Genomic DNA, 26,087 nt, shown 5'->3' on the forward strand with positions numbered 1-26,087 from the left:
AAGTGGAAATACACAGTTGATGGCAAATGGGAGTCAAATGGGAGGCACACTTCAGTTACCCGATTACCCGTTTCTAATATGTGATTGCATTTACGATTGTTTCAAAATTCTTGAGCTTTTAAAAGCACAGGTTTCACTCCAGCAGCAATGAGGCATTTGTTTTATGCATGCTAGGATAGATTAGTCAAACTAGGCTCTGTGTACTCTGTGCAATTGATATATTTTGCATATGACGCCTACTTACAAAAAGATGTATGAACATTTATTCTCACTATTGCAAGTCGCCCAGGAAACCAGTGTCTGTTAAACTAGTCTGCAATGGGGTTTTCTCCTGGTCAATTTGTCAGTTCAACAGCATTTATCTAAAAACAAAATTATCCAGAAACTGTAAATTACCGGCTAACGGAAACCCTGACTCACATATGCTTCAAACAGTTTACACAGCATTTCTCGGTAGAAGATGCCAGATTTCACAGTGGTTCTTGAATGCATCAGAAAGCCAAGCATCACAAGGGGTCCACATGGTTTAATGGCAACCCACTGATGAATGGTCTAGTCAATTCCAACCAGCATACTGGAAACGCAACCAGAACTAGACATAGAAGCGGCTCAGGTTATTAGGTCTCCATTTGGCACGTAACGGAGAACCCACAATATCATGTTAGAGATATTATCACAGAGTAACAACACTGACTGTTCTGTTTTTGTTCTCCCCCACTTCTCTCCGTCCCACCTCCGCATTGGTTCTTCCCTCCCCGCCTTCCGTCACCAGCACGCGAGGACTACGTAGCCACCTTTAAGGGGTCCGAGTATTTCTGCTACGACCTGTCGCCCAGCCCCATCCAGTCGTCGAGCGACGAGATCACCCTGAGCTTTAAGACCCTGCAGAGGAACGGATTGATGCTCCACACGGGCAAGTCCGCTGACTACGTCAACCTGGCCCTGAAGAACGGAGCCGTGTCCCTGGTCATCAACCTGGGGTCGGGGGCCTTCGAGGCCCTGGTGGAGCCAGTTAACGGGAAGTTTAACGATAACGCCTGGCACGATGTCAAGGTCACACGAAACCTGAGACAGGTAACCTGGCAGCGGCAGGGGAGGGGCGAGGTGGGGTGGTGGGGGGGGGGGGTTTGGGGGAGTGTGGAACAGGAGGGAGGAAGAAAGGAGAAAGGAAAAAGAGGGCGAGGGAAAAGGGGCAGAGACAAAAGGGGTATTTTGTGCGAGGGTGCGTGTGTGTGTGTGTGCGTGTGTGTGTGTAAGAGAGAGAGGACGGGTGTATTTGTGCTAAACTCACTGCGTGTCTGTGCGTGTGTGTGTGTGTGTGTCTAGGCACGTGTGTATGTGTGTGTATGCGTGTGCTTGTGTGCGGGTTGAGGGCACTTTGGTGCTGATTACTCTAGTCTTCTGCAGTTTGCTTGTTTTGTACCAACTACTAACTACTACCTACTAACTGTTCTTACTAACCTGCTAGTAATACCAACTAACCGCCATCCATGGAATGTTTCATACTACTAACCTGTTGCCTTCTCCTAGTCTTCTCCACTCCTCTCTATCCTCCACTGGCCTTCTCCCTTTTCTTTTCCTTTACGGAAGTTGTTCTTTTCACACTTTTTGTTTTCCTTTCTCCCCCTCTCCCTCAAAGCACTCAGGCATTGGACACGCTATGGTAAACAAACTCCATTGTCTGGTAGATATCATTCTAATCGTTTCTTAGTTTGTCTGTTTTCTTTCTCTGAGCCGTAGAACAACAAAAAAAAAAACTAGACTAGAACAGGATGACGGCGGTTGGTACTCTACGCTTCCCCCTCCTTCCCCCAGCCACACTCTTCTTTTGATACCTTTCCTTCTACATTTTTCCAACATTCACCCCATATCACTGTGATTGACAATGCAGGCGCGTCCTGATTGGGTCATCCCTCACCTGCACGCGATTGGCCACCCCTGCATGATGCAGCTTCACTTACTGCCTCTTTCTGATTGGTCCGTTAGACACAGAGAGAGTTCTACCCACCACCCCCTTTTTAAATTGTTTCCTGTTCTTTCCTTGCCTTCCTCCTCTGCATGCTGTCCATCCTGTCGCTGAGCCCAAGGTTGTTGTGGTTTCTTTTCTCGTTCCTTCTCTTCCTCCTCTGACAACCGCATGCAGGGAGTGGAGACTGCACGTGTGTGGAATGACTAACCCATCTGATATTCTGTGTGTCAGTGTGAGTCAGTGTGTGTGTCACATCATTCAGACCTGCTGATCTGACTAACTTCCTACTCCACACACACACATACGCAAACAAGCAATCTATCCCATCACCCCCACCCCTGACACACTCCAACCCACAACACTGTCATCATTACTAACAGAACATCACTGAAGTCAATACTACTAACAGCATCAACACCATTTATTATCAAACTACGTAATGCCATTACTAACTCACTACACTATTCTATACTATTCTACTAACCTGGAATTGACTACTAACTACTAGCTAACACACTAACAGCCGCAAGCTCACTAACACACTAACTGATTGTGGCTGCTGAGTCTCTGTTGAGGCCTTACTAACGTTTTGCCTAGCTATCCTGGTTAGTCTCTTACGCTAACGCTACCCATAGCCACTGATTCTAATGCTAGCTACGGGCTGAACTAGATACACGTGTTACTTTAAACTGCTCGGTGGGTATGCCGTTGTTGCTGATAGACAAGTCAACCACAAGCTTGTTCGCGTTTTATTGAACCAATGTTGTTTTTGATTGTTCTCATGGCAGATTGATGGCAACTGGTTCTGGGATAAAGTAAAGAGGTGTTGTGGATCCAGTTTGAGATGGCAGAGTTTAAGTGCTGTGTTTCTTTAGCGTCAGCATTTCCATAAATGTTTGAAACTATACGTCCTATTGGTGCTTTTATTGGACACTGGAAAAACGTAGCATTTATCGGGTGTCTAGACTCCTTAATGCTCTGTGGGGTACATTGATCTAGGGCAAATTCCACCCTCCCATTGGGTCAAGTGAGCTGAATATACCTATTCTATTCAGAGCTGAGGTATGGAAGTTAGGCAATAAATCTAAAAGAAACACCTCCTCAAATTTGCTGAACCACGATTTTCTGTGAATAGGACATTCCTTATTCCCTCCTTCCAAATGATTGCTTAGTGGATGCTGCAAACATTTTCCCAGTTTTTCTCTAACATACCTTTTCAGGAAATACTCAAAATTACCATATTTGACCATTGATGAACATGCAATTATGTAATTTCAGAAGCTATATTGAATAAATGTTTGTGGTCATATAATAGAGTACATAATAGCTTCTAATAAATGTAATAAAGGTTTTCATCAAACAACTACAACAAATTGGTTGTTTGCTAATTTTAGCTAGCTGACTAGTCCTACTAATCTAATACTATAAAGCTGTCAAAGAAATAAATATAGCGAACTAGCTTATAGCTATTTTCTTGTCCATGAAGCTCTGAGGATAAACACAAATGAGCAAATTGGCTTTAGGGCAGTGTTGTTGTATAGAAGTCCAGGACTGGACTCAAGGACTCAACGATTTCCAAGACTTGGAGCCCGACTTGGCCAGTGTTGACTTGAACTTGGACTCAGACTGAAAGCGACTTTGTTGGGTAAAGTCTCTCCTCTGCATAACATGTATATCCTGTGCAACATTCTTGCTACAATAGCAAATATCAGGTATTCACAGTTTTAGTTAGATATTTAACCATAATAAGACTTGTTACTCGACTCAAGCTCGAGTATAATGGACACAGACTTGGACTCAGATTTGCATTTGTTCTTTTTGTTGGACAGATCTGCCCTGAGAACATAGTTGGTTCCGTAATACTCTAACGAGCCCAAATCCCCTTATAACATAGACAGTAAACAGGCCCAAACACAGCTACACCAATCAAAACACAACTAGACCAACGAAACCACACAAACCAAGTACAGATAGACCAATTAAAACACAGGCAAGTCCAACACAACTGACCAACCAATCTGACCAAACCACTGATCAATCGATCAACCAACCACAGCCAAGACCAGACCACCATCCAAAACCCTACCAAGGCAGAAGGGGGCAGACTAATTCGGCTGACTAGCGCATAGCGCTGCGTTTGGTGTGAGTATAGCGTGTCCTTTCCCTGTGCTTTGTTGTATAGGTCACCATCTCCGTGGACGGGATCCTGACCACCACAGGCTACACCCAGGAAGACTACACCATGCTGGGGTCTGATGACTTCTTCTATGTGGGTGGGAGTCCCAGCACCGCCGACCTTCCTGGGTCTCCTGTCAGCAACAACTTCATGGGCTGCCTCAAAGAGGTGGGGAGCACACATACGGCACACGCCCTTACGCACACGCTCGTCTGTACATGATAGACACGCGTTCGCACGCATCTCGTAAATATGCGAGATCGCATTGGCGTCCAGTGCTCGGCCTGCGGGCTTATCTACACGCTCGCAACCTCATGCTGCATATAAGGTGATGAGGCACTGTTGGAGATGCACACATGTTTGGCAGGGGCACACACGAACATGTACCCACACACAGACCTGGCAGCGGCACAGGCACGACCCTCCTTCTGCAGGCCGCATCATCAGAGGGAATCGGTGATGAGTGTTGCCGAGCGAGCAGACGCGGCGCTAAGTGCTACCATGCTAATTAGCGCCGTCACCGAGACTCTATCCATCCACTCCAGTACAAATGGGGCAATAGCTCACGCGTGCACACATGTATGCGCACAGTCCCTCACGCGTGCACACATGTATGCGCACAGTCTCTCACGTGGACACACACACACACGAACGTATGTACACAAACACGGTCACACACACAATCGCAGACACACAACAAACCGAGGTGGTGGGCCAACAGAGTGGAATCAGAATTAGGTGTGTTTGTGTGTGTGTGTGTGTGTGTGTGTGTGTGTGTGTGTGTGTATGAGTGGGTGGGTGGGTGTGGGGGGGGGGGATTTGGACTGATGGTGTTTTAGGCAAGCTGTCAGACTAAAACATTTACATATCTAATGTGATCGCATGTTAAGCCATGGGAAATAATTAAGATGTACGGCAGAACACACTCGCATGACTGATCATCGGTTCTGTGCAACATTTCATGTGCACTAACACACAAACTCATGCACACACACTCTCACACACACACACTTTTCTCTCTCTATAAAAGGGTATATCAGATGCACATTGGTGAGTTCTGCATGGTTCACTGACTATGTCTGATGTATGAAAGCAGAAGGTTTGTGTGTTTGTGCGTGTGCGTGCGTGTGTGTGTGTGAATTTATTACGATACTGGTCAGGTCCAGATGTCTTCACAAGTATAATAACCCCGATAAATATAGCGAACCTAGGACATCTAGCAAACTTAGGCCATTCTGCTGGTCTGGTAAAAATTACCGTTTTGGGTTAGTGTAATGTTATATTTAGGGTTAGGAGTTAAGGTTAGATTTAGGGTTAGGAGTTAAGGTTAGTTTTAGGGTTAGGAATCGTATTTTGAGGGGTCCCCTGATAAGGGCAGCCTTCCAGTAAGACACTGGGGAGTTAGGGTTAGGGTTATGGTTAGGGTTAGGAATCGTATTTTGAGGGGGTCCCCTGATAAGGGCAGCCTTCCAGTAAGACACTGGAGAGTTAGCCGTGTCATTGGGAGATCAGGGTTGGTGTCTTGTTTGCGGATCAGTCCAGCGGTTCTGCAGAGGGTATTGCACTTGGCCGGTTTGGGTTTGGGGTTTAGTCATTCAGTCTGGCTGCCTTGCCTCGTTGCGCTCTTGAAACTCCTTATGGTGTATTGGGCTCCTGTGAGCTCAGTCAGGGTGAAAGTCCAGACAGTGCGTTCCTTGTGGCACGTAAAGATTCCAATGACTACTCCCTAGTTGAGTGAGTAGTGTGACAAGAACCATAGGGCTTCAGAACATTGGATAGGGCTTCAGAAGAAACATATCTAAACATCCACTGTCCCGAGTCGATGTTTCTGCGATGAAGCAGGTCTTCATTACAAAATGAGGCTAAAAAAAAATAAAGGAATTGTGTTTTGGGGTTAGGTTTAGAATAGGGTCAGAGTGTGCGATTTCAACTCTTACCATACCTTACCGTACAACCTGCTGTTCTTTTGTTGTACCTCATTAATTGCCTCCAGCTGGTGTTTCAGGTCTAAATATGTCCAGGATTAGAGGGTTGCCATGAAATAACTGAGTGGAACTTGCTTCAAGGTCCAGAGTTTAACTTAAGAGGATGTTGGGCAAAATAGTATTTTTGTGTATGGGAACAAATGTTGGTCCCCAAAAAGAACTACAGGTATAATACAAGCTTGTGTCTGTGGAATGTTGCAGTCATCTTAATATACTGCTCACATTCTTTGAGAAGAGGGAAAGAGACAACGGGTCTGTATTGAACCCATGTGTACAGAGGCCTTGGGCTGCATGTCATATGTTTTTCTTGTTGTTTCCTATTCTCCTCCCTTTAATCCAGACTGGCATGGAAACAACATGATAGTTCTACCTGCAGCTTTGCTTTCACCTCTGACCAGTTACCACATACCACAAAAAACAGGCTGATGGAAAGAAAAAGAAAAAATGTTGACAGAATATTTGTTTGTTCGACATGGTGGGACGACTGTTGTGTGGTCCTTCCTCCACAAACCACCAGAGCTTGTGGTCTAGAAATGCAATACATGTTGAAAAAGTATAATGAATGGCCATGGTTAAGAGCTTGATGCTGCTTTCCAATGGATATTGAGGGTCTTATTCTGATTACATGTTGATCTGTGCTTGGCTGTCATTTGACAGGTAGAAATAATAACCCACTGTTGGATGTAACTCTGGGACCTGATCTGGTCCATTCACTTTAGATGGCACGTTTGTTGTTTTACACAACCGAAAACCATTGGTAGGGTTGAAAATGTTAACAGATTGAACTTTACATGTTTTGTCGAAAAAATTAGTATTAACATTTTGTATTAATGCAGATTTACAAATACGCTGTTGCCAATTGATAAAAAAATGATATTACTGTGACTGATTTGATTTGGACCAGAAACCGGTGATATCAGACTATTGATTTGCACTGTTGCTGTCACTCCATTACCTCCCTGATCCCTGACCTTTAAACCCTGACACATAGGTGGTGTACAAGAACAATGACGTGCGTTTGGAGCTGTCTCGGCTGGCTAAGCAAGGAGATGCAAAGATGAAGGTAAGACATGATGGTTCTCCAATCCCATCCTAAACCTTCATCCCATTACTATGTCTATTCTGTGTACAGTAGAGGCCCTTTTCTTTCCACAGCCAGTGCCTAGCAAGGGACCACAGGTAGCCAAGCAGTTAGAGTATCTGACCAGTAACTGAAAGGTTGCCAGACTAAATCCGGGAGGCAGCAAGTTGAACAATTGGTTGTTCAATCCCCTCCAGCTGTTGCCGTCTATGACAGTGTCTTCTCAGTCAACGTATTCGGTTAAACATGAAAAAGAAATTCTGATCTTGAAGGGATGGGTGACATTGGAGAAGTGCGCTGATCTGGAGAGATACGACAAGATACTGAACGCTGAAACTTTTGATCATAAAGAGACGCTCCAGACTTAATAATGTAAGAATAATTGTCATAATGTTGCGCTCATAAGTTTGCATACCTTGGCCGAAATTGTAAAAAATGTGGCATTGATGTTGAAAATATGACTGATCATGCCAAAAAACTATTTTATTTAAGGATAGTGATCATATGAAGCCATTTATTATCTCCTTTTTAAATCATAATGATAGCAGAAATCACCCAAATGGCCCTGATCAAAAGTTTACGATGAAACTTGAACAAAAATGAGTTGCCAGAAAGAAGCCTTTACTGCACCAATGCCACAAAAAATCCTGGTTACAATATGTCCTTGACACGCCTCACGGCTTCTGGCACACTGTCATTTGGAATGACGAGACTAAAATTGAGCTTTATGGTCACAACCATAAGCGCTATGTTTGGAGAGGGGTCAACAAGGCCTATAGTGAACAGAAAACCATCCCCACTGTGAAGTATGGTGGTGACTCACTGATGTTTTGGGTGTGTGTGAGCTCTAAAGGCACAGGAATCTTGTGAAAATTGATGTCAAGAAGAATGCAGCATGTAATCAGAAAGTACTGGCAGTAAATTAGCATTTTTCTGCACGAAAGCTGCACATGGGACGCTCTTGGACTTTCCAGCACGACAATGACCCTAAGCACAAGGCCAAGTTGACCCTCCAGTGGTTACAGCAGAGAAGGTGAAGGTTCTGGAGTGGCCATCACAGTCTCCTGACCTTAATATCGTTGAGCCACTCTGGGGAGATCTCAAATGTGCGGTTCATGCAAGATGACCAAAGACTTTGCATAACCTGGAGGCATTTTGCCAAGATGAATGAGCATCTATACCACCTGCAAGAATTCGGGGCCTCATAGACAACTATTACAAAAGACTGCTCGCTGTCATTGATGCTAAAGGGGACAATACACAGTATTAAGAACTAAGGGTATGCAGACTACTGAACAGGGGTCAGTTCATTTTATTCTTTGTTTTGTTTTATGATTGTGCCATTCTTTTATGACCTCCAGTTGAATGTGAATCCCATAAGAAATGGACGTGTTTTTCCTGCTCACTCATGTTTTCTTTACATATGGTACATATATTACCAATTCTCCAAGGGGTAGGCAAACATTTGAGCACAACTGTATCTGAATCAATGGAAAATGTCTCTTACCCCAGGATTTTCCAATACAATCTCCTTTGTCGCCTAACCCATCTCCACCACTTTCTGAAGGTGTTGGTCCCCTGGGCTGTGTGTTCCAGGAGTCCCATGATGCTTTAAGGCCATACATTACACATCCACTACACATCCTTTAAGGCCATACACTACACTCATTTTGACATTTGGCCAAATTAGTGATCAGTGAGGACCTGTATCCCCAAACTCTTCAAAGAACAGGTGTTCTTTCAATATTTGAAAGCCAAAATCACTATTTTCTTTAAAATAATCAAGACCGCAGAGATCTCCCTATCTACACCATGGGAAACACTTAAAGCTTATCTTAGGGATTGCATCATAGCCTCCCTGGAAACCAAGTAAAGCAAAGCAATGGAACTGGAAAAACAATTTCACCTACAAAATCATGAAAACACTGGAGATAAACAAAAATATTGTTTGTTGACCAACCAAAGTTATTTGCCCGACAGTTGAAAACAGTTGAGTGACCACATGATCCACAGGGTCCAATCTGTGAGTAGGGAACTACTCTCTTCTCGCAGGGACATTGACAGATTAACTAATTATAGATTCAGTCAGATTTATTAATCCCTTATATATGTCTAAAGCTGATGCTACTCATTTAATCATGCAGAGGAGTATTAATTTAAAGGAAACCTACCTGAACCAAGATGATTCTGGTTTCCTAAATGCTAATATGTCTGAACTATGAAAAACATCTTAACATGGTTTCCACTGTGGTTTTTTTACAAGAAACCTACAAAATGTTTGCGATCCAGTTATGAGGGTACATGGCCACCTAATTTGAGTGAGGCCATTATTAAAGTTATTCATAAATGGGCAAGGAATCTGAAAGCAAGACAGGCCGATTACTCAGCTCAACACAGATTAAAAGATATTAGCAAAGGCTTTGAAGGGCAAACTAGTCAACCTCAGACAAGATTGGCTTCAGGAACTTGTTTTTCAATCTCAGGCTTCTATTAAATATAATGTACTTTCTGAGGTTACCTAATGTGGAAATCGCATCTCATAAAGCCTTTGATCAAGTAGAAGTGCCGTACCAATTTGCAGTCCTACAGACGTATCGTCTCTGGATACAGATTCAATTGGAATAAGAGCAAGTTTGTGCCCGAATGGATGTAAAAGTCCTCTTGGTCGGAATATCTCCCATTTAAGAAATTCCCAGACAAATTACCTACCTGGGGACTAAAATTACGAAACAATATTCTTTCCTATTAGAAGCAAATGTCCCCTATCTGATGGGTGATCTAACATTTTGGAGAACCCGTCTGATAACACTGATAGGAAGAGTTAATCCCATTAAAGTGGTTTTCTTCTCACAAGTTATTTATCTGTTCCAGAATCCCAATATAAGTACCCAATTATTTTATAATTAACTGGATTCATTCCTCAACCCAATAATCTGGGTTTATAGAATCAAATTATGGGTAGAAAATACCTGTGTGGGTCCAAATGGAGGCAGGACATGCTCTACCAAATCATTATGGTATTTCTGTTCCTCTAACGTGCATGCAGTCACGTACCTTCACAACCTCCCTGCTCCTAAACGATGTTATTCCTGTTTCTGATATCAAGAAACCCCTCTTTTGCCCATTCTTATATCGATAATGCCATTGAGCGATGGAAAGACCTGGGGATTTATATTCTAGATTCCTTTGCCTACTTTGATTTGCTGAGGAATAGCTATGACCTTCCCATAAATTCATACTCATTAGTCTTCAAAGTATGTCCCACCTAAAGCAAAATTCCATTTCCTAACAATGACAAGGAAATAATTAAAAAGTAACCCCAACACAACCATCTCTTCCATCAGGTGAGTGGTGTTGTGGCCTTTAAGTGTGAGAGCGTGGCCACCCTGGATCCTGTGACCTTTGACACTCCAGAGTCATTTGTGGCATTGAGCAAGTGGAGTGCAAAGAAGGCGGGGTCCATTTCATTTGACTTCAGAACCACAGAACCCAATGGACTGATGCTCTTCAGCCACGGGAAACAGCGACAACAGCAAAGGAAAGACCCCCGCACACCCCCCACCGTGAAGGTAAGGACACACACACACACACACACACACACACTGACCAAGCACACCCCCCACCGTGAAGGTAAGTACACACACACACACACACACACACACACACTGACCAAGCACACCCCCCACCGTGAAGGTAAGGACACACACACACACACACTGACCAAGCACATCCCCCACCGTGAAGGTAAGGACACACACACACATTTTCACACACACACTGACCAAGCACATCCCCCACCGTGAAGGTAAGGACACACACACACTTACACACACACTGACCAAGCACATCCTCTAACGTGAAGGTAAGGACACACACACACACACTTACACACACACTGACCAAGCACATCCTCTAACGTGAAGGTAAGGACACACACACACTTACACACACACACACACTGACCAAGCACATCCCCTAACGTGAAGGTAAGGACACACACACAAACACCCCCCCCCCCCACACACACACCTACTGACCCTTGACCTTGCCCCACGTCAATGTTAGATCACACATATTAACCACACATGAAACCATGACCCCACCCCACACGTGCCTCACCATGTTAATATTATGTCCGGTCTTACATTCCCATTGGTGCTGATGTTTATATTGTACTGTGTTTTTTCTTCTGTTGTTGCCGTTACTGTTGCAGGTGGATTTCTTTGCCATCGAGATGCTGGACGGTCACCTGTATCTCCTGCTGGACATGGGCTCAGGAACCACCAAGACCAAGGCCATCGACAGGAAGGTCAATGACGGAGAATGGTACCACGTTGACTTCCAGAGAGATGGTCGCTCAGGTGTCTTATTAGGATTTAACCTTTCTAAACCAGGCAGGGTCATTAAGGGCCATCTTCTTTAACATTGCCATGTGTTGGGTGGCAGCGGGAACACTGAGCCTTTTGCATTCATATTTTAACCATTTAGCTCTCTCATGCTGAACTGACTGTAGCAACTTCAACCAATGCGTGCCTGTGGATGTGTAGGTACTATATCAGTGAACTCCCAGCGTACAGCCTACACGGCTCCAGGTGACAGTGAGATTCTGGATCTGGATGATACCTTGTACCTGGGAGGATTACCAGAGGACCGCCAAGGACTCATCTTCCCTACTGAGGTGCGTGCGCGCGTGTGTGTGCGGGGCTGCATGCGTGGGTACATGCGTTGGCTCCCGTGTGTGTGCAATCTGTTAGGGTGTGTAATGTGGCCGTCTCTCCGTTCCTGTAGGTGTGGACAGCATTGCTGAACTACGGCTACGTGGGCTGTGTCAGAGACCTGTTTGTGGACGGTCAGAGCAAGGACATCCGGCGTTTGGCCGAGGCTCAGAGGGCTGTCGGGGTGAAACCTTCCTGTTCCAGAGAGCCTCCTAAGCAATGTCTATCCAACCCCTGCCAACACAGTGCCACCTGCAGGTACTGCTACACTACTGCACCTCCACCAGCTCCAGTCAGGTCGGCCGTATTGGGTGGGCGGTAGCGGTAGCGACGGGGTGACAGTAAATACATTCAGTTGACTTTTGTGCTCCCTAAAAAATAACAAGCACTTGCCTCAGTGGTCAGTAGTACCTTTAAAATGGTGAGTACAGCTTGGAACCGCTGTTTAAACGCTGACAGCTAGGTTTTCAATGCATGACGCTTTAATTAAGAAAACATTCGATGTGCTCTTTTGTTGTGTGTTTAAGATTCACTTTGATTGATTGGTAATTTGATGGACTTGTGCGTGCCAATGTCAGAGCGTGTATCCCTCACGTTATTACAAGGTTATTAACCTTGTCTTGCGACTCTTGTCAGGAGTCGAGGGATCTGTACCCTAAATTGTATCTTGAATCTAAGAAATGGGGGTGAACTCCTGGGATCAATGTGCGAGGTGTAGAAGAAACAAGATTATTTGGGAGTTGACTCCACTAATGTCAAACCTAAAGGCAGGAACGTTTGTATAAAACAAAAATTAATCACAATTGCTAAATAACAGATAAGTGTATTGTGTTTTCTTGTAAGCGTGTAGGAGATATATTTAAATCCAAAATATTGAATTGAATTGCATACGAGCTTGAAAGCTAGCTTTCATCATCTGACAATTGAAACCTTTGCTTATGCTAGCTAGTCAACCTATAACTGTTAGCTAGCTAGTTAAAACATTATTTTGTGATTAGAGACCAGTACACTAGCTGGCTAGTAAAGTGACTTTGACTGCATTTAGAGCAATACAGTGGCCAAACTGCAAGCTTTTAGAACAGAGGTTTTAAAATCTGGACCTAGAAGCCAGTTGCACTCTACTTTTTCATTGCAACCCTCTAATCAGGGAATTAGTTAGACCTGGGACACCAGCTGAGTGCAATTAATGATGAGGTAGAACAGAAGTCCAGCAGGCTCCAGACCTCACAGGGTAAGATGAATACCCCTGTTCTAGGATAATCCTGACCTCTAACCCTAACCTCTGACCTTTACAGGGAGGGCTGGAACAGATATGTATGTGACTGCTCTGGGACCGGATATCTGGGCCGGGCCTGTGAGAGAGGTGAGGAGAAAGGGAGGAATGGAGAAGGGTACTGTCATTAAGTCCGCCTCTGAACAGTCATAAAGAAATCTAGAAATAGACAGACAAGGAGAGATTATGGGAGACGGAGTGAGTGATGGATGAAGAGAATGTGTTATTGACTGAGAGAAAGATGAAGTGAGAGACAGGTGGAGAAAATAAAACACAAGATGAATCAGAGAGACCATATTGTCATGGTGAAGCAGCTTATTCTTTTTCTTGCCAATTTCTAACAAACACACACCTCAGATCCTTGCTCTATAGGGAGATTAAATTAAATATAAAAGTGTGTGAGGAAGTGTGTGTGTGTGTGTGTGTGTGTGTGAGCGAGAGAGGGAGGGAGGGAGCCTCAGTAACTGGTGGTTCAGTGCATTAAAGGATGGACAGATGGAGAAACAGATGGAGAGAATGATTGGCCATGTTTACTCCTTCTACCTGCGGTTCTACCTCTTCCCTTTTCTCTCTTGTCTCTTTCCATCTCTCTCTCCCTCCCTCATTCTTATTCCTGATATTCCTCTTTTTCCTTGCGTTTTATTCCATAGCATTTGTCACAAGGACATGTTCACACATAGTGCTTTCATCAGCATCACTCCTGCATCTCCCCTTAACTCTTTTTCCTGAGTCAGGTGCTTTGGTGAAGCGCCATCTTCTAATTTCTTTTTGTCAGCTGTTCAGAAATGACTCTGGTGAGCATTTGTGTTAGTTATGTTATCATGAACTAACAGGCTAACCTCAAGTTAATGAGGATTCATTTGCTATTTTTATTTGCTCTTTAGCCAAGAGCTTTTCTACCGCTCTTCCTCTCTCTTCCTCTCTCGTCCTCTCTCTGTCTCCTTATCTCTTTTTCTCTCTCCGTTCGTGCATTACTGAACACTCTTCTGTTCCCTCTAAAATTCACTCACTTATTCATACACACAAGTGCGCGCTCTCTGAGCTCATTAGAATTCATGAGGCCTCTCTCTTCCTGTTCTCTTGTTTTCGCCTCCAACGGTCTCCCATGGAAACTGAGATAGGGAGGAGAGGGAGAGGAATGAAGAATAAGAGAAAGTTATGGCCAGAATAAAAGAATGAAAGAACCATTTCTCTCTGCGGTCATACAGAAAACATGCATCTTTGAATTTAATATTTTCAGGAATTTTAGTCAAATCGGAGACACTGGTCTGGTCTGGTCTAGAGTAGCCTTAACTGAACTGGTCTGGTCTTGTCTAGTCTAGCCTTAACTGAACTGGTCTGGTCTTGTCTAGTCTAGCCTTAACTGAACTGGTCTAGTCTTGTCTAGTCTAGCCTTAACTGAACTGGTCTGGTCTTGTCTAGTCTAGCCTTAACTGAACTGGTCTGGTCTTGTCTAGTCTAGCCTTAACTGAACTGGTCTGGTCTTGTCTAGTCTAGCCTTAACTGAACTGGTCTGGTCTTGTCTAGTCTAGCCTTAACTGAACTGGTCTGGTCTGGTCTAGTCTAGCCTTAACTGAACTGGTCTGGTCTGGTCTAGTCTAGCCTTAACTGAACTGGTTTGGTCTTGTCTAGTCTAGCCTTAACTGAACTGGCCTGGTCTTGTCTGGTCTAGCCTTAACTGAACTCTTCTGGTCTTGTCTAGACATTCATGTTGTCTTCTCCCTCCTCCTGCTTCCTCCTCTATCTCCAGATGCAACTATCCTGTCCTATGATGGTAGTAAGTTTATGAAGGTTCAGTTGCCCGTAGCAATGCACACCGAAGCAGAGGACGTGTCGCTACGATTCCGCTCCCAACGGGCCTATGGTGTTCTCATGGCAACAACATCACGGAACTCAGCCGACACGCTCCGACTGGAGCTGGATGGTGGCCGTGTCCGCCTCACTGTCAACCTAGGTACTCACATATACTGTCAACCTAGTTACACTCATATACACTGTCAACCTTGGTACTCGTATACACTGTCAACCTAGGTACTCACATACACTGTCAACCTAGTTACACTCATATACACTGTCAACCTTGGTACTCATATACACTGTCAACCTAGGTACTCATACACTGTCAACCTAGGTACTCACATACACTGTCAACCTAGTTACACTCATATACACTGTCAACCTTGGTACTCGTATACACTGTCAACCTAGGTACTCATACACTGTCAACCTAGGTACTCATACACTGTCAACCTAGGTACTCATACACGGTCAACCTAGGTACTCATACACTGTCAACCTAGGTACTCATATACACTGTCAACCTAGGTGCACTCACACTGCCGGTGTAGGTTCAATCACGTCAAGGCTTAACTGAATGAACAACAGGCACAAAATGCAATCTGAAAGTATATTAAAGATTTTCCGGAAGATCCTCAGAGCCAGATGCTTTGATGGCAGGTAGCCCTATGCTGGACAGCTGGCATCCGAACCCCCCTGCTGGGAGTTCCAATGACGGTCCTTACCTTGTGGTGGTGAAGGGTTTTTGTTTTTGCTTTAACACAGCAAGTAAGAGAGCACGGGTAAGTCTGACATACAGTTACCTGCCAAGATTTACATTGTGCATTATTGTTCGGTACTCAGGGTGTACGGTAAATAGGTGAATCACATTCTGCATGTTGCTAAAGTGCCACTAGTAGCTGTTATAAAACTAATGACATTAACACCAATTATATATTTTAGAGGAACTAAGATGGTGTATTATGCTACACTAATGTTGGCAGTTACAGAAATATTAATAAATTATCAATAAGTTACGTATTACTTCTCTCTGCAGTTACATATTACTTATTACTCGGCCTAAAGCAGAATATAAGTCATGTCAACCGTACAATAATAATGGCAGATGTACAATGTTATTTTCTGTTTAATGAAACCGCTGTCTCTCACTATCTATCACTGTCCTCACCTAGACCTGGACATGTATTTGGGAAGTTGTATCTCATTGAGTATTTCCTCATCCTAGAGGTCTGACTCAGGTTCTCTATCCCAACCTGAACTGCAAACAGTCCATCGTATTTATGTTTTCTAATAATATAATGGTAAGTCATAAATCAGTAGCATACAATTTTCTTTTTTTTTATTAAAGTGGTTTAAAGACCAAGACAATTTTCACATAATTTCAATGTCAAGGGACATCATTCACCACCTCAGATTTACAATGACCCTGATCCATTTCCACATTCTCACTATGCCTGTTAAATTGGAAACAATGTGAACTAGATGAATGTTCTCTAGAGGTTAATGTGAGCTAGATGAATGTTCTCTAGAGGTTAATGTGAGCTAGATGAATGTTCTCTAGAGGTTAATGTGAGCTAGATGAATGTTCTCTAGAGGTTAATGTGAGCTAGATGAATGTTCTCTAGAGGTTAATGTGAGCTAGATTAATGTTCTCTAGAGGTTAATGTGAGCTAGATGAATGTTCTCTAGAGGTTAATGTAAGCTAGAGGTTAATGTGACCTAGAGGTTATTGTTCTCTAGAGGTTAATGTGAGCTAGATGAATGTTCTCTAGAGGTTATTGTTCTCTAGAGGTTAAAGTGTGCTAGCCATTCAGACCAGCCTTACTGATTGAACCTACATTTGCCGTGCACTACTAACAAGGACCTTTGGGCAGGTACAATGGATAATACATTGAAAAGCCTATTTTATCTACGGTAACATCAGAATCCCTATTCCTAAACTTAAACTTAACTCTAAACCTAACCCCCAATTCTAACCCTCAGCAATCTTAGACAAAAAAGGGGACTTTTGAGGAATTCTGATTATGTATAGTAATACACTACAAGAACACTCAAGGTGTCAACATACTGTAGACCTTCACAACTGCAATGCTGTGGCCAGGTGTTCAAATTCTGGTCAAGGCACACCGGCAGTGTCCAAGGTTCCAGCTTGGCTCTGCTGTCAGCTCTGGGTGGGGTGGGGGGGGTGGCGTCGGTCAGTGCTGCCTTGTCTCGTCGCGCTCTAGCGACTCCTTATGGTAGGTCAAGCATGCGCGAACTCGTGGTTGTTGGCTGGGTGACCACGTTCCCCTCAAGCACGTGTGTACCAGCAAAAACATCCCGGTCGGGCAAGCAGACCGTCTTGGCGAGATGTGCTTGGAGGAAGCATCGTCTTGATCCTCGGCGATCTCAAGCCTGTCGTGAGGTTGCTGCGACGAGGCGAGGCAAAACCACAAATTGGACATCACGAGATTGGAAGGGGAGCAAGGTGGGGTACAATGAAAGAATGTAAAAAAGAATAAAGACATCTGAGACTGGAGCTCTTAGGTTCACATCCAATCTGATGTTTGTCACAAACACACCTACATGCTATTGTTGCACTGTTTTGTATTGTCCGTCTGTGTATTGTTGAACAGAGGGTTTCTCAAGGTCCGAGGCTGCATTCTCTGCTCACTCCCAGATGAGCACTGCACCCCAAAACATGCACTCACACGCACACGCACACGCATAGTCTCACACACACACATTGTCTCACACACAAGCATGCACACACATACACATTCATATAAAAACACACTCTTACAAAGCGGGGGTGTGTGTTGGTCTCTGGTTGTAGCATCTGCGTCTCTGCTGCGGTTGACAACACCCGACACACTGAGGCATCATGGGAATCATGTCCTCTGACCTCCCATGACCCGCTGCTCCACCAGGGGCAAGGTTTGGTTCTCTGTTGCTAAGTGACAGAAATGTGGGTCCACGCCCACCTCAGTGTCCTGATGCTCTGGATGTTACGGTTACTGAGGCTGTCACACTGGCCAGAGGAACCAATGAAACGCTGCCTACGCCGAGGCCTCTCACTCTCCCTCAGCCAATTAGAGACAAAGCTTACTCTGTGATCGACCAGTCTTACTGGCCCATATCCAGGAGGCGGGGGAGAGTGCGTTTTCGGCAAGGTGTGTTTTATGGAGTGTGTCGGCGTGTTTGTCCCCAGCACGTGGAGTTGTGTGTGTGCAGCGTTAACCCTCTGCTCTGCTCTCCCTCCAGACTGTATCAGGATTAACTGTACGACCAGTAAGTCACACTTCGTCTCACAGTCATGTAATGTGTCTCACACTGTGTGTGTGCGTGTGATGGTACGTGGGCCTGGCTGTGTGTTTGATGCTGCTGGAGTCCAGGGTTACTGGGGACTCTGCTCGTCCTGGCAGCCATTTTAGAGAAAAAGGCGAGAGTGAGGAGGGAGGGAGATGTTTGGGGTGGGGGGGGTGTAAGTGAAGAAGGTGAGGGGGGACAGGAGAAACCTGAAGGTACAGAGGAAAGGGCCACGGGAAAAGGAAAAGAGATGTACAGAGAGGAGTGTGGAGGTGGATAGTTTCGTCACAGTGTCTGACTGTGGCTTCTTAGGGCTTCTGGGTAATTATTTCTCCTTCACGCTGGAAACAAAAGACTGTATCCCCTCTCATCCTTTCATCCATTCCTTGCTCCATCCCTCTGTTTCAGTTGCTTTGTATGTAGTTGTCGTGACTTGAGCTCTGTGTATGTATGTGGTTTTTAATGTGTCCTTTCACCAAGGAAGACGAGTATGACGGCATCCTGGTACTGGCAAATAGAGAAGGTGTTGCCATGGGAACGTTCAGTACCTAGATTACTTTCTTATCTCCATCTGCAGTGTGTAACAGAATGCTTTTTAGAATCAGTTAAACCTTTAAATCTTCTAATAATCCAGTGTAAATAATAATTTTTAAAGCTTTTTATATATTAAACCTTGAAGTTGGGAGGATAGGTGGACCAGGTGACGGAAGCAATTTGTTCCCTGTTGCCAAGTTTAAACATGAGCAAAACAAAAAGGAATATTGAGCATAATGCCTACATTTTTGCTCAGAAGTCACTCAAACTTCAGCTTGTGAATGATAGCGATTGCCTCATATGCTAACTCATCTATCGGGTAGTACTGTATGCTAATAAAATGCCCTGCCCACAAATTCTGTTTGGTTTTCATCATTGAAAACCGTATCGCCAAACCATGTTTTTTCAGACTTTTTAAACACAATTCCCAGCTATTGAGAAAACATTCAGGGTGTTTAAGAGAGTGAACAACATTTCCCAAGACAATCTAATTTTAATTGGTGCCAGCAGAGGATTTTTTTCACACACCCTTTCAGTTGGTATGTGTAAAATGTGACCCCATGAGGAGCTTCTGTGGTTGTCGTCCATGCAAACCTCAAGCTTCCATTTTTACCTCAACATAGTTCGAAATGCACATTCAAACAGTAGGAGACTTACTATGAGATTTAATCTTTCTGTAAACTGTAAAATAATTATGATGATACTTTTCATTGAACCGATGAGATTTACCTGTGCTGCATCTTATGAGTGACTTACCATGACTATTCTGGAATCTCAAGTTCCTCTTTCTAAAATAGAAATGATTGCATCTCTCCGTGATTAAAAAAGTGTTTTTTTATTTTAAAATGTTTTTTGTTGAGTAATAAATGATAAATCCATCAGAGAAAATAACTCTCTTTTTTGCTAGACTGTTCTGGCTTATGCTAGACCAAGCGCAGCTACAGCTCAGAGTAACCGTCATTTTGTCTGCAGAGTCCTAAAACTGTGACGTGTGTGTCTCTGCCGTTGCATATTGCTGATTTCCTGTCTCGGTATGCACTGTAGCTGTTATTGATCTAGTGAATATAAACTTGACTATAAACTATGTTTTAGCAGTGGATGTTGCCCCATTCAAATACTCCGCTTTACACCAAACTATCAGCGGAGAGTGGTCCACTAACACTCAGGTTATTGCTGTGTGGTCCCCTGGTCTGGAGACATTTCACCAGAGAGAACACGCTCCATCAATAGACTGGCTTCTGCAATCAGCCGCTCTTCCATGACCACATCCTATGTTGTGTGTTGTTCTCAGGTTGACATGGATCACTGCCTTATTCTCACATGAGCCCATTCACCCCGTCAGTGTGCAGTCACACACACACCCATACACACACACACACCTACACACACACACCCACACACACACACACACTCACCCATACACACACACACACACACCCATACACAAACACCCACACACACACACACACACATTCACCCATACACACACACCCATAGACCCACACACACACACCCATACACACACTGTCAGGCAGTGATCCATGGTGACAGGAGATGTTCATGCCCAAGGCCCAGCTGAGACTCCTCAGGGGAGCCCTCTGTCCTCTCCGGAAAACGAGTCACACATCTCACACACACATACAAGCATGTACACACATACAAACATGTACACACATACACATCTCACACACACATACAAACATGTACACACATACAAACATGTACACACATACAAGCATGTACACACACGTCTCACACACACATACAAACATGTACACACATACAAACATGTACACACATACACATCTCACACACACATACAAACATGTACACACATACAAACATGTACACACACATGTCTCACACACACACATACAAACATGTACACACATACAAACATGTACACACACATGTCTCACACACACATACAAGCATGTACACACATACAAACATGTACACACGCATGTCTCACACACACGCATACAAACATGTACACACATACACCTCTCACACACACATCTCACACACACGCATACAAACATGTACACCCATACACGTCTTACACACACGTATACAAACATGTACACACATGCGCGTCTCACACACACACACATACAAACATGTACACACATGCTCGTCTCACACACACATACACGACCACATCGCACACGTCAAAGCGTCGTTCTGTCTGCGTGTCTGTCTGTCGTTGTGTGTGTGTGTGTGTTGTGTGTGTGTTTTGTGAGTGTGTCATGATGCTGACATTTCCCACAGCAGAATCTGTCAGGCTGTTTACCTCTTGCCTTCACATTACTCCTATAGGTCATCAGCACCCCACCCCCCCCCCCCCTAAATACACACACACTATTTGAAAGACAGAAGATGGATTAACAGAAAGGGAATGAGAGAAGGGCAGAATGAAAGAGAGAGATGGGTGGACAGTATTCTTCCTGATGTATCCAACCTCTAGGTCTAGCCCCTCTAGGTCTAGCCCCTCTAGGTCTAGCCCCTCTAGGTCTAGCCCCTCTAGGTCTAGCCCCTCTAGCTGTGGGTCTGAGTATCTAATGCCACCATGTGGTTAAATTGGGTAGAGCACTGATAGGAGACTGGAGACTGGTAGAGAGTGTATACGTGTGTGTGCCTGCGTGCGTACGTGTGTGTGTGCGCGCATGTGACTGCCCACCTGTGTGCTTGTGTGTGTGCACGGCTAACCCTGCAGCGTGTGGGCGTGTACAGGTGTGTGTGTTTGTGCACAGGTACGTGAGTGTGTATTAACTACCTGGAGTGTGTGTAGGTAAAGGTCCCGAGACCATCTTTTCGGGGGTGGGGCTGAATGATAATGAGTGGCACACGGTCAGAGTGGTGCGTCGTGGGAAGAGCCTCAAACTCACCGTTGACGACCTGCAGCCTGTAGAAGGTAACAATCCAACCCCTGCCACTTCACCCCTGACCTTTTCATCCTAACTCTAACCATTGACCTCAAACATGTAGACCTGGCTCGAACGTATCCAAGACCTTTTGCAATGTAACCAACAAAATGGTCCCGAACATGCAGATTCCACTCATCATCCACACTGGCCAAGCTGAATCCATCCTACAAAAGCTGTTTTGAATGCATTTGACCACAGTCTACTAACCTGCCTGCCTGCCCACCAACCCCTCCAGGTCAGATGGCAGGCGACCACACCCAGCTGGAGTTCCACAATGTGGAGACGGGCATTGTGACGGAGAAGCGCTTCATGCCCGCTGTGCCCTCCAACTTCATAGGGCATCTTCAGGGCCTCACCCTGAACGGCATGCCCTACATAGACCTCTGTAAGAACACTCAGCTGACACTCACACACACTGTACGACACTCAGTACCCACACACTGCTGGGTCCTTGCCGATCGACCCAGGTTCATACACACGCCTTACTTGACAGCACGCACTATAGACCTGGCTGCCAGGTTAGAAACACACGACTCATCCTTGGTCCTTTGGATCCTAGGTAAGAACGGTGATATCGACTACTGCGAGCTGAACGCTGTGATTGGCTACAAGAGCATCGTGGCGGACCCGGTTACGTTCAGGTCGCGGTCGAGTTATGTGACCCTGCCCACACTCCAGGCCTACTACTCCATGCACCTGTTTCTCCAGTTCAAAACCACCTCACCTGATGGCCTGATTCTCTACAACAGTGGAGACGGAAATGACTTCATAGTGGTGGAGCTGGTCAAAGGGTACGGGATGATTACTTGTATATTCAAATAACTTTCTGTTGGTACTATGTTATCCACCGAACACATGTCAAACCGCAGAGGACAGCCAACCAATTAACTACCAACAGCTACTAGATATACAACAGGTTTACGGTAGTACCGCAGAGGACAGCCAACCAATTAACTACCAACAGCTACTAGATATACAACAGGTTTACGGTAGTACCACAGAGGACAGCCAACCAATTAACTACCAACAGCTACTAGATATACAACAGGTTTACGGTAGTACCACAGAGGACAGCCAACCAATTAACTACCAACAGCTACTAGATATACAACAGGTTTACGGTAGTACCACAGAGGACAGCCAACCAATTAACTACCAACAGCTACTAGATATACAACAGGTTTACGGTAGTACCACAGAGGACAGCCAACCAATTAACTACCAACAGCTACTAGATATACAACAGGTTTACGGTAGTACCACAGAGGACAGCCAACCAATTAACTACCAACAGCTACTAGATATACAACAGGTTTACGGTAGTACCACAGAAGACAGCCAACCAATTAACTACCAACAGCTACTAGATATACAACAGGTTTACGGTAGTACCACAGAGGACAGCCAACCAATTAACTACCAACAGCTACTAGATATACAACAGGTTTACGGTAGTACCACAGAGGACAGCCAACCAATTAACTACCAACAGCTACTAGATATACAACAGGTTTACGGTAGTACCACAGAGGACAGCCAACCAATTAACTACCAACAGCTACTAGATATACAACAGGTTTACGGTAGTACCACAGAGGACAGCCAACCAATTAACTACCAACAGCAACTAGATATACAACAGGTTTACGGTAGTACCACAGAGGACAGCCAACCAATTAACTACCAACAGCTACTAGATATACAACAGGTTTACGGTAGTACCACAGAGGACAGCCAACCAATTAACTACCAACAGCTACTAGATATACAACAGGTTTCGGTAGTACCACAGAGGACAGCCAACCAATTAACTACCAACAGCTACTAGATATACAACAGGTTTACGGTAGTACCACAGAGGACAGCCAACCAATTAACTACCAACAGCTACTAGATATACAACAGGTTTACGGTAGTACCACAGAGGACAGCCAACCAATTAACTACCAACAGCTACTAGATATACAACAGGTTTACGGTAGTACCACAGAGGACAGTCAACCAATTAACTACCAACAGCTACTAGATATACAACAGGTTTCGGTAGTACCACAGAGGACAGTCAACCAATTAACTACCAACAGCTACTAGATATACAACAGGTTTCGGTAGTACCACAGAGGACAGTCAACCAATGAACTACCAACAGCTACTAGATATACAACAGGTCTACGGTAGTACCACAGAGGACAGCTAACTAGCTAAGTACCAGCAGTATAACGAGCAGATTGTCTACTGATACAATACTGTATAGGATTGTTAACCGCTTATAGCTACTAAGCAAACAGAGGCTACTAATAACAGGGGATTAAGTCATCTGTCTACTATCTTCGCATTGATGAGCAGTAATATAATTATATAATCCGAATTCCTCCCCAGCTACCTCCATTATGTCTCGGACCTGGGGAACGGCGCTCATCTGATCAAAGGAAACTCCAACTCTCCACTGAATGACAACCACTGGCACAACGTGCTCATATCCAGAGATACCAACAACCTGCACACCGTTAAGATAGACACCAAGGTCACCACTCAGACCACTATGGGAGCCAAGAACCTGGATCTCAAAGGTAGCAGACGTCCGTACACACTGCACATACTGCACTGGTGCGGGGAGCTGCAAATTTAGTGCTGCTGCGTTCCTATAGGTGACCTGTACGTAGGGGGCGTGGCTAAAGAGATGTACCGGGACCTTCCCAAGCTTGTTCACTCCCGCGAAGGCTTCCAGGGTTGCCTAGCAACGGTTGACCTCAACGGGCGTCTACCCGACCTACTGGCCGACGCTTTAGCTACTACTGGACAGGTGGAGAGGGGCTGTGAAGGTACACACACACACACACACTCAGGTACAAACCCAAACACCATGAGACAAACTAACAAGTACTCCACCCATACCATTGCCTGTCATAGATTCTTTTTTACTAATTTCTTCACTCTTGCTCCTGCTAACAGCTAGGTTTTCTTATGTTGGAGATTATCATCCTTGCTTCTGCACCTGGCTTTCTCTTTTCTCTTTGTCTCTTTTTCTTTGTCTCACTCTCTTGCTCCCTGTCTCTTTTTTTGTTTCATTTGTTTTACTCTGTCTCTGTTTTAGTAATTTTTATCGCAGACATCTCTGGGCTTTGTTTTTACTAACCATCTAACATTATTTGCTTGTCATTGTTTTGTTTTTGTTTTTGGCTGACAAAAGTTGCATTGATGAAAGCTGACTTGCAAGGTATATGGCTTTGTGTGTGCGTGTTTGTGTTTGTGTGTGCGATTGTGATCAGCTGGGTTCTCCTGCACACCTCAAGACTGTGTTGGCTCATGGTGCTAAAGTTAAGCTCAAGGAGTTAACACTTGTTCAGGTGTCAGGCAAAGCCACTCAACACGCGAGCCACCTCAGTTCCACTTACAGGTGCATGTGTGTGTGTGTGTGTATGTATATATATGCGTGTGTGGGTGTGTTTGGTGTAAGTATATATAGTGAGATCCCTTTAGTGACACTTTGTTAGTTAAACCACACACCCTTCACCTTTATTACTTGGAAGCATGATTCTAACCCCACCCACCTCTCTGGATCTGACGTAGGACTGGCCAGGCTAATGGACAGCTACTGGATGTACAGTGAATTGGAGTACCAATTCAACAATCCAATGTGCTATTCATTTTCAGTGATGATCCACTCAGGAATGACTGACTAAAATATGAAATCATGTTTTTTCTTTGGTCCGTCTGACCAGAGATTTTTTTAAAAACCTTCACCGATTATTTTATTTTCAGCAACCTCTGGTTGACAGTAGCCAACCAGAAGCTAAAGAATTTGTCGTTTGAGATGCTAAAGGGTTTGTCTCTCCAGGTCCCAGTACTACCTGTCAGGAGGATTCATGCTCAAATCAGGGCGTGTGTTTACAACAGTGGGAGGGATTTAGCTGTGACTGCAGTATGACATCGTTCGGAGGACCACTCTGCAATGACGGTGGGTCCTACTCCTGTCCACTACTGACACCGGTACTACGGTCCATTTCATTCGGTCTCCTTTCATACAAGCAATGCAAATGTGTAACCCACAGCGGGGACCACGTATATATTCGGTCGCGATGGCGGCGTGATCGTGTACACCTGGCCTCCTAATGAGCGCCCCAGCACACGGGCGGACCGGTTGGCGTTGGGCTTCAGCACACAGCAGAAACACGCTACGCTGCTACGAGTTGACAGCGCCTCAGGATTGGGGGACTACCTCCAGCTACAGATAGTAAGGACTACACTGTTTAACACCGGGCTCAACTGGATGACGGTGGAACTGCAAAATGTCCTGCACAAACACACCGCTATGCTACCAACTGTAACCCTAATCCTTCCT

General features: G+C 44.7%; 1 protein-coding gene across 25 annotated transcripts in view; it reads left to right on the top strand.

The window, feature by feature from the left end:
* The window catches only part of nrxn1a (neurexin 1a), a 64,838-nt gene that overhangs the window by 24,696 nt on the left and 14,055 nt on the right, over positions 1 to 26,087 (top strand). For 8 of the 25 annotated variants that reach the window (XM_029119885.2, XM_029119897.2, XM_029119887.2 and 5 more), the window contains 18 exons: positions 773 to 1,074; positions 1,640 to 1,663; positions 4,152 to 4,313; positions 7,122 to 7,193; positions 10,556 to 10,780; positions 11,407 to 11,572; positions 11,759 to 11,889; positions 12,000 to 12,184; positions 13,222 to 13,289; positions 14,950 to 15,153; positions 18,240 to 18,266; positions 21,610 to 21,732; positions 21,981 to 22,130; positions 22,305 to 22,536; positions 24,125 to 24,315; positions 24,394 to 24,591; positions 25,584 to 25,703; positions 25,798 to 25,979. In XM_029119885.2, the coding sequence (XP_028975718.1) occupies positions 773 to 1,074; positions 1,640 to 1,663; positions 4,152 to 4,313; positions 7,122 to 7,193; positions 10,556 to 10,780; positions 11,407 to 11,572; positions 11,759 to 11,889; positions 12,000 to 12,184; positions 13,222 to 13,289; positions 14,950 to 15,153; positions 18,240 to 18,266; positions 21,610 to 21,732; positions 21,981 to 22,130; positions 22,305 to 22,536; positions 24,125 to 24,315; positions 24,394 to 24,591; positions 25,584 to 25,703; positions 25,798 to 25,979 (2,762 nt within the window). The remainder of the gene's footprint in view (positions 1 to 772; positions 1,075 to 1,639; positions 1,664 to 4,151; positions 4,314 to 7,121; positions 7,194 to 10,555; positions 10,781 to 11,406; positions 11,573 to 11,758; positions 11,890 to 11,999; positions 12,185 to 13,221; positions 13,290 to 14,949; positions 15,154 to 18,239; positions 18,267 to 21,609; positions 21,733 to 21,980; positions 22,131 to 22,304; positions 22,537 to 24,124; positions 24,316 to 24,393; positions 24,592 to 25,583; positions 25,704 to 25,797; positions 25,980 to 26,087) is intronic. The other 17 variants (XM_029119893.2, XM_029119899.2, XM_029119894.2 and 14 more) reach the window with 8 other exon arrangements.

This window comes from Esox lucius, chromosome 5 (genome assembly GCF_011004845.1).
Source record: "Esox lucius isolate fEsoLuc1 chromosome 5, fEsoLuc1.pri, whole genome shotgun sequence".
Lineage (NCBI taxonomy): Eukaryota > Metazoa > Chordata > Actinopteri > Esociformes > Esocidae > Esox > Esox lucius.